This window comes from Phyllostomus hastatus, unplaced genomic scaffold (assembly GCF_019186645.2).
Source record: "Phyllostomus hastatus isolate PE091 unplaced genomic scaffold, TTU_PhHast_1.1 phas_contig_312, whole genome shotgun sequence".
Taxonomy (NCBI): domain Eukaryota; kingdom Metazoa; phylum Chordata; class Mammalia; order Chiroptera; family Phyllostomidae; genus Phyllostomus; species Phyllostomus hastatus.
The window spans coordinates 1,967,112-1,982,709 of NW_025333849.1; the positions used below are offsets into that span (position 1 = coordinate 1,967,112).

Genomic DNA, 15,598 nt, shown 5'->3' on the forward strand with positions numbered 1-15,598 from the left:
AGACTTGTGACCTCTACTTGAGCTTTAAACATGTATGAACAGACTATCCCAGTGTCTAAAACAAAGCAAGTGTATGTGTGTGTATGTGTCCATCCTTCTCCCCACAACCCCACCCGTGCCCGAAGATAGCAAAAGGAAAACCTCATGCTTATCAGAACACTGGCTCAGCGGAGGTCTGATAGCATGGGGCTTTCATTGATTTGTGGCTGTGATAGTGAGTGGCTTCAATGAGCCTTTTGTTCTTTTTCCCACAATATAAAAATCTGACTACATTCTGCTGAGGACTTTTCTCCACTTCCTTTCATACAAGAAAAGGTCAATTCCTGGCATAGTGCCCTAGCTGCTTAGTGAGCAAGACGAAAGAAAGTCAAGAAATTTCTATCACACCCATTTGGGTTTGTGTGGAGCACTGTGGAAGCCCACAGGTGGGCTACCTCGGTCTGCCCTTCCTGGGCGCTGGTCCTCTCTTCCTTTGGAGAGTTGCTTCGAAGTACCGAATAAATCCCAGAACTATGTGTGTCCCGACTCTTCCCTAATCTCTCACTTTTGAAATTACATTCCCCAGGAAGAGGTGAAAGTGGTGCTCGGCCACCTCATGAAGCTGCTCAGAAGTCCGACCCTCTCAGCCAGGGATCTGCAGGCAGCCACTGGAGAGAGCCAAGGTGGAAACCCCAGGCCACCTGCCTGCAGACGGCTCATCAGGCACCTTCTCCTGAACTTCATACTCTGGGCTCCTGGAGGCCACGCAGTTGCCTGGGAAGTCATCAGCCTCGTAAGTGTCCCCTTTCTTAGCATCCTAGTTTTCATTCACATGTCACCCAAGGACCCGGCCTTTGAAGAGTATGTGTACCAGGATGCTTGTCCAAACCTGGACACACAGACAGCAAGGTAGACAGCTGGGACGGACCCCAGAACCTGCCCCGTGCAACACCTTCATGTCACAGAAGAGAAAATGGAGGCTCAGAAATAGGCTGTGACTTCTCCCGGGTCACACGGCTTGCTCCCAGAGCACATAGGAACAGCTAGGTTTCCTGTCTCCCCAGGTACTCTTCTTTCAGCTCAGTGCATGACTTGCTTCCTCCTCATGAAGAGAAGCAAGGCCACAGTGAGAGTGTGTTCACTGCAGTGGTTCAGATTGTAATCGTAATTAACAATTTTATTTGTTAATTACAAAAAAAATCCTTCTGGAAGCCCAGCTGACATGAGGGGTAAAGAACAGTTCATGATATTAAATTTGACAGTGATTTCTTGGGTGATAACACTTAAAAGCATAGACAACAAAAGAAAAAATAGATAAATTGAAGTTAATCAAAATTAAAAACTGTGTGCATCAAAGAACTCAATCAAAAGTGTGAAAAGACAATTCACAGAATGGAAGAAAATGTTTGGAAATCGTATATCAGATAAGGGTTTGGTATCTAAACTATATTGGGAATTCTTATAAGCCAACGACAGAAAAACAACCCAACTGAAAAACAGGCAATGGATTTGAACAGACATTTCTCCAAAGATGTGCAAATGTCCAATAAGCACATGAAAAAGTGCTCACCATGATTAGCTGTTAGGAAAATGCAAATCAAAACCACAATGAGGTACCACTCCACACCCACTAGGATGCTATTACAAACATAGTCCAAAGATGGAAACAACCCAAATGTCCATCAACAGGTGAATGGATAAACAAAATGTGGTGTATGCCAGTCACAAAAGACAAACATTGTCTGATTCCACTTATATGAGGTACCCAGAACAGGCAAACTCGTAGAGACAAAAAGTAAAATAGGGATTATCCAGGGACTGGGAGGCAAGAGTTGTGCATATTTCTAAAAGTACATAATGGAACCACTGTGTTAGATGTGATGGGGAAGGATGGGGAGTTAGCTTTTCATGAGCACACAGTTCCTGCTTGGGAAGATGAATAGTGGTGGTGACGGATGGTGGGGATGGTTGCCCAGCACTGTAAGTGTGCTTCATGCCACTGAGTTTTACATGTTTAAATGGTTAAAATAGCAAATTTTATGTTTATTTTTACTATGATAAAAAATGCTCATCTCAGAAAAAAGTACCAACATGCTGGCTCTTGGAATTTTGTTTTATTCCTATGTTTGTTTTTACTTTTTATTGCCCTATAATATACATAATTAAATGTATAGCTCAGTGAATCTTCCCAACCCAAAACACACGTACAACCAACAATCAAATCAAGAAAGGAATGTTCCAGCACCCAGAGGCCCCTCTGGCTCCCTTCTAGGGAAGGCTCTGTTTGAGTGTGAATGTGTGCATGGGGAAAGTCACAGTGACAGATGGGCTGCTGAGAACCCCAGGGACCAGCACCTTGAAGGTTCTCCTTAGTCCTTGTTAAATGGTCTGTGTGGAGTGGGCAGGCCCACCTCTCGCATGCTCAAAGAGAAGCCATACAAGGGCCTGGGCATTGCCAAGAGTAGAAGAGGACTTGCTTGTCATGTGTGGGGCGTCATCTCCTCAGGGGCTACTCTAACCATGATCTATTGTGTACTTTGATAAAATGCTCACCTCACTTCCACATCCAGCGGTAAGAGCTAAAGAATGCCCACATGTCTGTAGAGCCTGGTACCAACCACCTTTGTCTCTGCCAGGCATGTGAGGTAATAGTCACTGATCAGTCACTCCCACAGCCAGGTGATCAAGGTCAACATCAACAGGGTGAGTTGTATTGGCTGTGTGAACCCTCGATATGACCCAGACTAATCCTTAGAAAAATGATGGACAAATGACAATTAAGGGACGTTCGTCAAAATACCTAACCGATGCTCCTCAAATCTGTCCAGATCATCAAAAACAAGGAAAGTCTGAGAACCTAAGGAAACATGATGACTGAATATAATGTGGTACCTTGGATGGGATCCTGGAACAAAAGAAGGACATTAGGAAAAAACAGGGAATCTAAATAAAGTATGAATTTTAGTTAATAAAAATGTATCAGTTTTGGTCGTTAATTCTGAAAAATGTACTGCACTAATGTAAGATGTTAATAACTTGACAAGTGGATGCGTGGGATGTGCGATCCCTCTGTATTATCTTTCAGTAAAATTATAAATCTAAAACCTTCAAAATTAGGTAATTTTAAAAAGTCAACAACAGGCACTTTTAAATCATGAAAGTGTTGGCAGCATTTTTGTCACCTGACCTCTGACCCCCAACCCATGCCCTGGGTACCTGTTGGAGCCTGGCCCTCCTTCTCCCTGGGGGCTTCCATCCACTCCTCTCTGGGACTGTCACCTGGGAGTGGAAAGGCAGGCCCTGCCCATGGGGTGTGGGAGAGCATGACCCAAAGAAAGCCCCTCAGAGACACCCCAGTCTCTGCTTCAGTTAGTCCAACACACATTCCCATCCATTCTAGGCTAACAGTCCCCATTCAGAATGGACTGTCCTCAGGTCTCACCCACAAAGAAGCTGCTATGAATAAGGAGCTAGGTCCTGTCACAGAGTTCAGGTGTGCTGCATGTGCCAGGAGGCCCATCTCCACAGAACTGTTCAGACCTAGCCGTGTATTAATACCTCAGGCCAGGGGAACACTGAAAACCCCGGTGCATCATCATTAGGTTTTGTCAGTCAGCTCAGCTGGAAAAAAAAATCATTGACAGATAAAATGCTAGTGTTTCTCTTCACACAGTGGCTTCTTAGCAGGTGGGTGGTCACCATACCCAAGGTGCCCCTCCAAGCCAAGTAGCTTCCTGGGCCCTGTCTTTGCACATATTCTGAAACAGTTTTTACTGACACACCAGCCTTCCCAACTCAAGGCTTCCTGCAGTGGCCACCGACAGGCTGATGGCAGCCTGGCTAAAGCTACTGCTAATAGGACAGACGGAGGAATCATCAGCGCATTGCCAGCCTTGCGTGGGCTTCTCCTCACCTTCCATATCTCGTCTGCTCCTCCCTCTCTGGCACCCTGGAAAGAGTCCTGAGCCAGGTCTGCTTGGCCTGGGTAGTGGCCAGATGGTGGAAGTATTGGCTTTGGTGGCCTTTCCCTGTCGGCAGCTCTGGCTTCACCAACCTGGGGACCCAGGCCCTGGCCCAGCTCTGATGTGAACTGAGGCTCAAGCAGAGCCAGCTGAGTCCTGGGTCCTGGTCTTGCCCCTCTTGTCTCAGCATCAGCTTTGGACAGCATGCATACTCCAGACCCGGACATGAACAGCAGGGCTGTGTGTCTGAACCCTGTTTCTTCGAAGCCTTCTTTCCATACCTTCTCCAAGGGGTCACTGCCTTACCGAAGGGCTCCATTTCATTAAAGGTGTCCTATCCCTCCATCTCCTCCTTTCTCTTACGCCCAAGCCTCTCCTACAGAGTGCTCCCAGCCTACTGCTTCCTCTGGCTTCTCTCAGAGGCCCCATGCATCAGTTTCTTCCAGTCTTGAGCTTCTGAGAGTTTCCTCAAACTCATTCATCAGAACCCTCATGCCTTCAACCCCATGTTCTGCTCCTCCGCTCACTCTCCTCTGCTCCGCCGCCTGCTCAGGATGATGCAAGAGCAGGCTGGATTTCTCCGGGCCCTGGGGCTCATCTCTTGCCTCCTGTCCTGCTCTGACTTCATGTTTCTCTCTCCCTCTCCTCTGTCCTTGGTTGCTGGACCACAAAAATAGCAGCCAAAAGTTAGCTAGAATCTGAAATAGGGAGTTCAGTTCTGTAGTGGCTGAACTCAAAATGAATTTAATCCTTTTGCTGATGTGCCTCAGCCAAGCCCTACCAGGGTGCAAGTTTCTGACCTCAGCTGCAGGGAGGTGGGCTGTTGTCTGTGACTAGAGACCTTGAATAGAACAGGGTTGGATTGAATTGGCTTGTAAAGAAGACACATGGTTAGAATGGTACCACCGCATTCATCTGTGACAGCCACACCACCCTGCTTCCCTGTCCCTGGGCTGGAGGAGTTCCTGGGATCGCTGGGCAGTGCAGCAGGAGGTGGTCTTCCCTCCTCAGGTTCTAGGTAGTAGGTGAACTCTTCCACAGCTACCCTGGGGAACCTTACAGTGTTCCATCCACAAAGAACAGAGGCTGCATCTGTGGAAAGTCATCTACGGCATTTGTGACATCTGAGTAAAAACCAGGTAATGCTAATAGATATACCAAGAGCCACAGTGAACCCCACCTGCACTGCAGCCTGCGCCTCACCCTCCAGCAGAGCCTCAGAGTTGGAGATGGCTGACACTGTGGAGATGTGCCCCCTGCCTCCTGCGCTGTGCTCACCCAGCACACATGCTGCCAGAGTGTCTGCCTTGACTGAGGATTGTCAGAGTGGGCTTCCTGGGCCGTGGCGTGGTACCTGGTGAACCAGGCTGCTCACCCTACCAAAAGGGCCCCATGTGGAGATGGAGAAAAAGCTGTCCCTTGGCTGCTTTTGCTACTTACACATTTGGTTAAGGATTCAATATAAACTGATACCCACAAATAGGTAGCTTACTCTAAAAAAATGGACAACTTAATGACACTTGCATCAAAAAAAAAAACAACAATAAATTCTTCATGCAGCTAAATTGTGAGGTTCTTACCCTTCCCTTTCTGCTGAACTGAAATTCGTAGGAAAATATTGATGGGCACCAACAACCAGAATCCCTTTAGGCTGTATTTAGCAGAACAAACAATCCCTGTTTCCTGCTTTCCTTGAGAATCAGGTGTTAAAATTTTAGATGCCTTTAAAAAACAAGTGTCCCGGGTTGCTGGCCCAAGAATGCCATTTATAAAGCGGTTTGTGTGAAAACAGGTGGCATGTTCCTTTCAGCATTTTCCAGTTGTCATATTAGTGTGAGCCTTTTGCAGAAAGTCAGGCTCCAGCACATCCATTTGCCTTTGCTCCCCCAGTAAGAAATCCCAAAGCTTGTGACTGGCATTCCAGGAAATGAGGTGCTTGCTTGTAGCCATTCTGTCAGGAGAGAGGGAGGTCCTTAGGAAATGCCTCTGCTCAGTGGATGGCCAGCCTCTGAGAACAGACTTTCTTGCCAGTCACCTTGAAAACAAAACAAGAGCCCTCTGGAGGTGAGAGGAATGCAGCTGCTTTTCTGGGACAGGATGGTTACGATTGATGCTGGACAAAGAGACGGTTCTGCCTGGAAAGTGTTTTAATTTGGCTTCTCTGTCATTGCAGATGGCTCAGACCGATGAGATGACCCATGAGATTATCAGCTTTCTTGACCAGACCTTGTACAGATGGGATCATCTTTGCATGGAAGCCCCAGCATCAAGGAAACTGGCCAGAGAGCTCCTTACGGAGCTGCTTGTGAGAGTTGAGCACAGGCCTGTTGGCCATGTAGCTGCCATACAGCCTGGGCTCACTGGGGCCACAGGCTGAAATGATGGGCCTGCTTCTTTGTGGAATGGGTACCCTCTGTGAGTAGTGACAATAAGCCATAAATATCTTGGCAAGTTCTGGTGGTGCCTATTTTACAAAGTGAGAAAACAGGTACTTTAGCTCACAGTCAGGCTACTGACTGGATTTTACGCCTTCAACCTTCTCTCTACCTACTCAGCCTGGGTGTCAATTAGAGAATCATGGGAGAAAAGGCTCAGATGGGAGAACAGATTTTTCCTTCTTTTTTTCCCCTTACTGAACCAAGATGCATGACTGTTATTTGAATGTTTCAAAGTCTTTGGACCCAGAAATTGGTCATGAGCCACTGGTCAGTTTAGAAAGTAACTTAGCCCTTTTCCACAGATCTGTTTTTTAGATGTCAGGTCATTGGTATTGGTGTTTCTTTTAATCCATAGGGATTTAAGATCAAGCCACACTTTCTTGCTTTCCTAAGAAATTGTTCCGAAAGGAGAGTTTCCCTTGGGCAGCCCCTGAGCAAGCTGGGGAAGGAAGCAAGCAGCAGTGCAGGGACCAGTGGTCAGCGGGGCACGGGTGCCAATGCGGCCGTGGAGCCAGCACTGCCTGGGAGTGGAGCCAGGGCTGGGGCTGCCTCTCTGCTTTCGTTTGCTGAACACTGGCTGCTACTGAAGGAGCGCACACTGCCTCGGAGGTGGCTGAAGGGGATCTAGGCCATATTCTAGAAACATTAGAAAACATTATGTATCAATCGTTTTGTTAAGTGAAATGGAAGTGCACATTTCTAATAAATAATCGGTAACCCCAAGGTTAATATTTACTTTGCATCAGTTGAAGATACTTTTTCCTTCTGAGGCTTATGCTTAACTTATATTGATTGTTTTCTCTTTTCTGTTTACTGTTTGTCATGCAAGACGTTCTTTTATGCCCACTTGGATTTATGTGTTAGTAATCGCTGAGTCTCCCTCAGTCTTGGCTCCTGCTTGAGGTATGAGTCAAGTTTTGTTGGATTAGACAGAGGTCGAGCTTTGAGGTTAAATGCTTGTTTCAGTATATGGATCTACCTGAAGAGTTGGAAAATTCCAGTAACTTTTGACCTGAGCCTTCCTTTGACAAGTGGCACAACACAAAAGGTGTGCTGTTAAAATACTTTTCTCACAACTGCCGTCATCCTCATCACTTCCACATGCTGCGATCAGCCTCTGTGGACGGAAGAAGGGAGCCCGGTGTGGTGGGAACGAGGAAGCCCCAAAGCACGCGCCCACCAGGAGCGGGCCTCCCTTTGGGGTGTGCTTGCTCGTGGACATCCATTCACACTGTATTCATGGCAAACAAAAAAACCAAGATGAATATCTACCTCAGATTTTGAAGGTGTATTTATGGAAGATTCTTTTCTGTCTTGACTATACCTCAGCCCTTTCTTAGTATCTCTCAATTTCTGTACAAAGCCTGAGTTCTCCCAAGCCTTGGACATTTGAGTTGGCAACTGAGCAGACTGTCTGAGCTGGCAAAACCGAAGCTTCTCCCAGGGAGATCCCAGCACACCTGCAGCTCCTTTGTTTGAGTGAAGAACACCCACAAAGACTTTAATTGAGGACATAACAGGCACTGATTTGTTTACTAATTTTATTTTCTCCCCTTGCCCTCTCCCACCTTGATAAAGGTGCTCACAAGGGGAGGAAACAGAGGGTGGCAGCATGGGCGGGGCTGCTCCCCAAAGCCTAGGAGCGGCTGGGAAGCTTCAACGGCCACATGCTCCTGCTCCGCCTTTAGAAGGGTCACCCATTCCACTCAGTTCCAGGAGGGTGAGGCGCCTCCCACAGCCCAGATAGAGGTGAGTGCACAGTGGAAGGGTGGGAAGTCACACCCTCCCCTCGAAAACCAGACCAGACAGATACCTGCACATCCTAGCCAATCAGGGCAGGGAAAGACAGGCAGGCTGGGGAGTATTCAGTAAACTCTACCTCGTCCTCTGGAAGCTGCCTTGGATTTTGGGGAAAGTCTGCATATGTGGCTTTTTTTTGAAAGAAGTTCAAAGTAGGGGTCCAGCTAAAAATGGACTCTGATGAAAATACACAGGGAAGTCCCTTGAAGGACACTAAGCCTTCAGTGGAGAGCCAAGAGCACTGAGGCCTGAGGAGCGGGCCCAGCGGCAAGGCTGAGGCTGGAGGCTCTACGGTGGCCATAGAGTGGGGGCTCCGGGTGGGCTTCTTCCCCAGTCTGTGCCAGGCACATGCCCGCCACTCTGACCAGCAGAACATCCGATGGAGAGCAGCTTCTACAAGGAAGACACTTGATGGCCTCAGACCTGGAAACCCAGAGGACTGGCTGATCCAGCCACTCAGTGTCACGGCTAAGTTCTCCCAGTTTTCCTCTCTAGTTGCATGAAGGCTGCCAAGGCCAGCCCTTGCTGACAACATTCAAGAAGGAAAGGGACAGCTATCTCCCCTGTGTTTCCCACCAACCACACCAGACCTGCCCTTGCACCCTGGGCAGAGCAGGGCCACAGGAGAATGGGGAACTCGGCCACCCTGATGGGCTGAGACCAAGGGCAGGCCCATCAGGACATTAATGAGGCTGGATCTGCCTGACCTTTCACTTCCAGGCCCCTTCCAAGGCCCTGGGAGGCCTCCGACCCTATTCGTTTCTGTAAAATTTGTAGAGAGTAAAATTTTAATTGCAACCAGCAAAGATAAGTCTCTGTGCACGCCTACCTGTTGAGCATCTCAGGGGCGGCCCTGAGCACTTCTGGGGTCCGGCTGAGGGGCCCTGAGTGGGCACTGCAGTGTGCAGTTGAGGCGCGGTGCTCCCCGCAGGGCAGGAGTGGCGTCCAGGGACGATAGCACCGCTCCGTCCGCAGTGGCTCAGCTGGCCTGGGACACAGGTGCAGGCTCGGGCAATGTCACCACCAAAGTGTAGCCTGTGCCACCTGAGGTACATGGGTGCCCAGGAGAAATGAGGGCAAGAGAGGGGAGCCCTTTAAAGTGCTGCAGTTTGGGCCTGAGGTGCACATGACAAAGTTTGACGTCACCGATAGGAGCTGTGAAGCTGAGAGAAAATTATCGAGTCTTAATAATGAAGTTTTTTAGAGAGCATGCTGGAGAAAGGACTGAATTATCTTTGTCTTTTCTCTATAGAAAATAAGTAAAATTATTCTAAGAAGAGGTAATCAAAGGTGACAGAGTCAAAAACTATAGGGAGAAAAGGCATTATTGAGCACCCACTGACATGGGGCTACATATGCATTGGGACTTGGTGACATTTGTGGGGTTGGTAGCACTAGAAGCTTGAGGCTGTGGCCCCTAAAAACACAGATAGAGTTTATCCTCTGGGCCTGGGAATCTTCTCCCGCAACACCTACAACCCAGGGTTCTGATGCCAAGGAAGAAGGGAGCAGCAGGGGCCTGTTAAAGCAAACGAAGCACATCACACACATGCTTATTTTTTTTTCCAGGACCCTGAGTTAAATGTCACCACTTGGTGTAAACGAAAGTGTTCTGGACGCCCTCCTTCCCCATCTCTGAAGACAGAGCTTGTCCCATAAGCACAGCCCACACTGTCTTGGTCACTGCTGGTTCCCAGACTGCTGGCCCGTGCGCTCCAGCCTGGGGTCTTGAGAGATGGCCTGGACCTGGCTCCATTCGGTGGCATGCACTTCACTGTGGCTGCTCCCCAGGTCCTGGGCAGCCCTGATTTACTGAGGCCAGACTGTACTGGGCTTTCTGAAAGGTCACTCTCTTCCTGACATGAGCCCCGGGGTGCCTCTCACCACATGCAGAAGGTGTCCAAGAGTGCAGATGGCAGGTGGACATGCCTTGTTTCTGGGGAGCCCCTTGCCTGGGAGGTTCCAGGGGCTGGTTCTGTTTGGCCCCATTTCTCACTGGAGGGGCAAGGGTGTTGGGAAAAGATGGGAAAACGTCAAGGGGACAGGAGAAAGCCGAATTTTCTGTTGAATGGAGGTGTGGAGAACAGGGACTTGCCAGGAGGGAGGCAGAGAAGATGCAGCCCCAGCAGTGGGCAGGGAGGGCGCGCGTGGAAACTCAGACCTGAGCCTGTCCCATTCCCCAAGGGGCGAGGCACGCCGGGGTGTGTGCAGCAAGAGGAGCGTGCGGTATGTTCTTTCTTCGACAAGGAATCCAAATCGATTTTGTTTTCCAAGGAAGAAGAGAAATGCACATTAACTGTGCTGTTCTCCTTGTTTTTCTTTTTTCCCTCTTTCATCCTATAGTGCCCTTATCCATTGCCAGAAGTACTGCTGATAAATGGTCTGCTTTCCCTTGCCTGACATTGGGTGCAACATGGATTCCACCGGCTCTGTCAAACAGTTCTCTGTCACTAAACATCATCACAGTTTCCCTCCTAAATAACTAAAATTAAGGCAAAAATAATGTGTCTTAAAGTCTTCTTCTAAACTCAAGCTCTATGATATGTTTGTGCCGTGGGTCTGGTTGTTACCCTCAGACAGACTGGTGTCAAAGAAGGCTTTTAATGTGGGCCTCCCTCTTCCCAGTCCTGACAACCGGTCTCTCACTGTGCTTGCTGTTTGGGGCAGGAAGTTTCTGTCCTTCCACACTTTTCTGAAGAGACAGAGTCTCATAAAGCAATGTGGGAAACCTCACCGGCCTCTGGTGTTTTATCACAACATGATGGACCCGTTGTGACAACCAGGGTCCACTTTTGGTGGCAGGCAACAGAAACAGGCACAGTCTGGGAAAGAAAAGGGAATTGATGAAATGACTAGGGTGTTTAAAAGCCCACAGAAAGATCGGGCAGGCGAGGCTTAGTGCTAGCCAGCCTGCAGCGGTGCCCCAAACCCGCTTCAGAACAGCCTGCTGAGGTTGCTGGTTGCTGCCACAGAGCCCTGCATCTGAGAGCCTCCGCAGCTCCCCAGTGTCTGAGGCCTCCATGGTCTCCCCTGGTGCCTTCAATGGGGGGTCCCAGGCCCCCACCTGCACTTTACCTGGAAGGGAGCTGGGGAAGCAGGTGTGCGGCCTGGTCACTTCTGGGACACTACTGCACACCTTGGCACCATCCAGTGTGATCTCCCACTCACAAGGAGGGGTCGGAACCTAAGGAGCTGGAAAGAGTGGAAAATGTCCACTCACTAAGAGCCTCCCACTGGAGAGCACTGGAAAAAGCCAGACGCTATGAAACAGCCCACACTCAGCAAGAACAAGCAGTCTGCAGGCCAGTGCCCCCACATGGTGCTGGTGGCCCTGTGGGCCGGTGGGTCTTCGTGCTGGGGGCTGGTGTGGGCGCTCCAGGGGGTCAGCAGCATCCCTGCTCTCTCCCCACTAGGTCCAGCCCAGTAGTGACAATCAGACATCCCGCTGACACTGCAAATCATCTCCTGCAGGGACGACTCCCCGCCCTGCAAATGAGAATCACTGGTCTGACTGACGGCTCTCTCCTTCTGGGAAGACATCCGGGATAGAAACCCTGTTACAGACCGATGAATTAGATTTAACAGGATCCTAGTAACTACATAATCTGACTCTGATTCTGAATTTCATCTGGAAAAATAAACATTAGAGAACAGCCAGGAAAAGCCTGAGAGTGAATCATAATGGAGTAGAGTGAAGTACACCACATACCACCACGTATTCTAAAGCCTGAGTCATTTCAGCGGCTGGGGGAGCTGCCTGAGAGGGAGCACAGCACAGCACAGCATCCTCCTTGTGGCTCCAGCCAATGGTCCTCAGGCTCCTTAGCGTGTCACACAGCTGTTCAAAGCATCTCAAAAGCTTCCCCCTTCACTGAGTAAAACCCAACATTCTTAAAATGACTTTGAAGGCCCTATACAATCTGGACCCCCTTTTACTCTCTGACTTCATCTCCTAATATTCTCTATAACCCCTTTAACCCACTTACCCCACCAGCCCCACGGGATCCTGGCAGCTACTCCAACACACCAACCCCAGGGCCTTTGTATGAGCTTTGCTGACACCCTCCCTCCCAAGTGCACAGCCAGTTCCTACACCTACTCACACATCATGGCTTCCATGACACCTTCACGATCGCCCCTCTGACAGCAGCACCCCACTCTCCACCCCTTGTCCTACACTATGTCGGCTCATGTCCCTAACACACAACACCTCCTAGAAACCAGGTATGGATTATGCTTGCTTTATACACACACACACACACACACACAATTACAATAATTTATGTATTGTGCTTGCTCTTCTTTGACCATCCTCACAAGTACCCAGAATAGTTACAGGCACACAATAGGGTCCCAGTAAGTGTGTGTGAAATTAATCTGTATTGGGACTTAGTATATGATGAAGGCATTTCCATCAATAGGGAAACAATGGTGGCGGAAAATGCAGTTGGATTTGTACTTCCGAGATGAAAGTAAACATCAAAACAAAATGCCTGCCTGCCTTCGTCACCAAATGTCAGTGCCTGAAGGGCTGTTTTATGGGGCATGTGTTTTCTCCAGAGAAGGCTCTAGCAGTTCCGTTTGGAAAGGGAGGAGGGATGGGGGTGGTAGGAAGGCTGCTGCTGTTCTGGGAAGACGGTCTGTACTTGGCTAAATAAAAAATTAGTTTGTGAATTCAGAACTTCCCTGCTCCCAACATGTAGAAAGAATGTTGTTATAGTTCATTTAGAATTCCATCTCATCTTTCGTTTGCAGACTTGCACAGAAACCCTGTTTTTCAGCCCTTGGGCTCCCCTCCTCCACTGGAGTGCCTGCCTTTGGGGTTGGGGTACAAGTTCAAAGCCTCTGCAGGGGTCATTGCTTTAGGAAGACTTCTTGGTCCTCGGGGTGCAGAGGAGGAGAGGGTGCTGGGGAGAAGGGGATGTGGGGAGGCCCTGAGGCTCCAACCACATCATTTGCAGACTTCCAAGAATCCAACATGTTCAGTCCTCAAGGCCCTTTCTATGTCAGACTCAAAGCCCAGAAACCACAACAGAAGGATAAAACCAATCATACAGAAATAAAAAACAAAATGACCAAAAATCTAAATATAAATAACAAACTGGCGAAAAGTATTTGCAACACATGACAAAGAACTCATTTTCTAACTTATAAGTGTTGTTATAAATCAGTAAGAAAAAGGCCATTAACATAGAGACACAGGGGCCAGGGCACAAACATGCACTCAGATTAATAGCAGGAGAAACACGTGACTTTGAAAGCTTTAAAAATATTTAACACAGCTTCTGAGAAACACAGAAAATTTTTTCATATCTGGTTGGAAAAGACCAAAATATTAACATTGAAAACGTATACATCCTGGAAACTGCGTGGTAACAGAATCACCGTATGATCCAGCGATTACACTTTTAGGTGCATCCCCACAAGATTTGAGAGCAGAGACTGAGATATGTTTCCACTGATGTTCATAGCGGCACCATTCACAATTGCCAAATGTACAAATAACCCAACTACCTGTCCACTGACGATAAATGGATACATGACATACAGTCTATTTACACAGTGGAATATTAGCCTTAAAAAAGGAATGAAATTCAGACACATGCTACAACATGGATGAACCTTGAAGATATTTTGCTAAGTGACAAAGCCAGTCACAAAAGACAAATATTGTATGATTCCACTCACATGAAATACCTAAAGTAGTCCAATTTATAGAGACAAAAAGAATAGTGGTTGCCAGGGATGAGAGTGGGGAAGGGAGGGAGAGAGAATATAAGGTTAGTGTTACATGGGGACAGAGCTTCACTTTGGGAAGATGAAGCAGCTCTGGAGATGACGGCAGTGATGGTTCCACAACTATGTGAATGGACTTAATGCCACTTAGTTGTACACTTGAAAATGGTTAAAATGATACATTTTATGTCCATTTACAATAAAAATATTAAACAAAATTATATATATTTTATCCAATAACAAAAAAAAATTGGTTCTTCACAGGTGCCTACCATTCAGGTTGCATTCCCACCACAGTGAGCAAATCTGGGAATCATTCCACAAGACACGCTGTGCCTGGACCCAGGTGCCCAGGACTGCTCACAGCAGCATTGCTTCGAACAGTCACCCCCTGGCAACAACTCAAAGGCTGCTGTTTAAATAAATTAAATAAACCAGCAATCATAGAATAAGTAACACATACCTTCATTGTTGATGCCAGGTTATCAGGGTTTTACATAAATCATTTAATTCTCACAATTATTCAGGGTAGGGCTCCCAAGTTAGGTGATATTCGGACAATGGAGCCATCACAACAGAGGCAGAGTTCTGCAATCTTGGGCTGTTCTGTCATAGGGAAAGATCAGTGTATATTCTGTGTCTATGTATAAAACCAGAGGGTGCAGACATGTGTTTGCTGGAGCATACCCTTAGAGTCTCTCCTGTCAATCTCCTAACTGTGATTAGTTTGGATGAGGTGAACAAGTAGATGGAAACTTACCTTTTGCTTACATATGGTTTATATTTGTTTGCACTTCTGATGTATGCAAAAAAAGTAGTCATCAACAAATAAGCATGTTTGCTTATTCCTAGACAGGCTTACTGTTGAATAATGCTGTGAAGGAAAGGAGGCCCGAGCACCCTGTGTACCTTCAGACAGACATCTGTACTGCTGTTCTCTACAATTTCATCAGCACAGTGGCATTTTATAGTTTATTCACAGGACTTATGTTCTAACATTGGCCATCGTGTTTTCTATGTTGGATCCACACATCCCCAAATAAAGAGAAGTTGGCCTAACGACCGGCCTGGTGAGCATCCCTGGCGGCAGCAGCTTGAGGGCCATGACCCAGCTTCCTGAGTGGAAACCTGTCCAGCCTCTGTGACAGGTAATAATCACTTTCCTGCTCTACAGACAACCTTCTCTGCTTTCAGGTGTGCTGAAGCCACAATTCCTACAGGTCCCTTTCACATCTTGTTTATAAATAAAGCTACAATTCCTTTCCCTTAAATTATGGTATGTCTTTATTACCCTACAGAGACACACACCTGCACACCATCCCATCAGCAAATACTAAAACAGTCCCCTATTTAATCTATTTCTCCCTATAATGCACATTTTTCTACAGTCTCCCTCCTTAAATCTAACTTTTGTTGAAAAGTGCTGAGACTTAAATCATGCCGTCAGACTGTGGGGACTGGTGTGGGGGCAAGAGCGCCAGGCTCTCCAGCCGAGCTCTGCCTTTACACCTGCCTTTCAGATCTTGCCACTACTGTCCTCTCCAGCCTTAGGACACACACTTCGGCTTCCAAGGCTTGTTCAGCCCCATCTTGTGTGACAAGGGAGGATTATCAGTGCAGAAAAGTAGGGACTGGGCGATGAGAGAGCTCACAGGCAGGAGCCGCACCAGGAAGGCTCTGGGT

The 15,598-nt window shown here is 47.8% G+C and overlaps 1 protein-coding gene across 3 annotated transcripts in view; it reads left to right on the forward strand.

Annotated features, from left to right (window-relative positions):
* Positions 1-7,102, forward strand: part of FANCC (FA complementation group C) — a 306,859-nt gene extending 299,757 nt beyond the window's left edge. For all 3 annotated transcript variants that reach the window (XM_045839834.1, XM_045839833.1, XM_045839835.1), the window contains 2 exons: positions 566-772; positions 6,115-7,102. In XM_045839834.1, the coding sequence (XP_045695790.1) occupies positions 566-772; positions 6,115-6,318 (411 nt within the window). In that variant the 3' untranslated portion in view covers positions 6,319-7,102. The remainder of the gene's footprint in view (positions 1-565; positions 773-6,114) is intronic.
* The last annotated feature ends 8,496 nt before the right edge of the window (positions 7,103-15,598 follow it).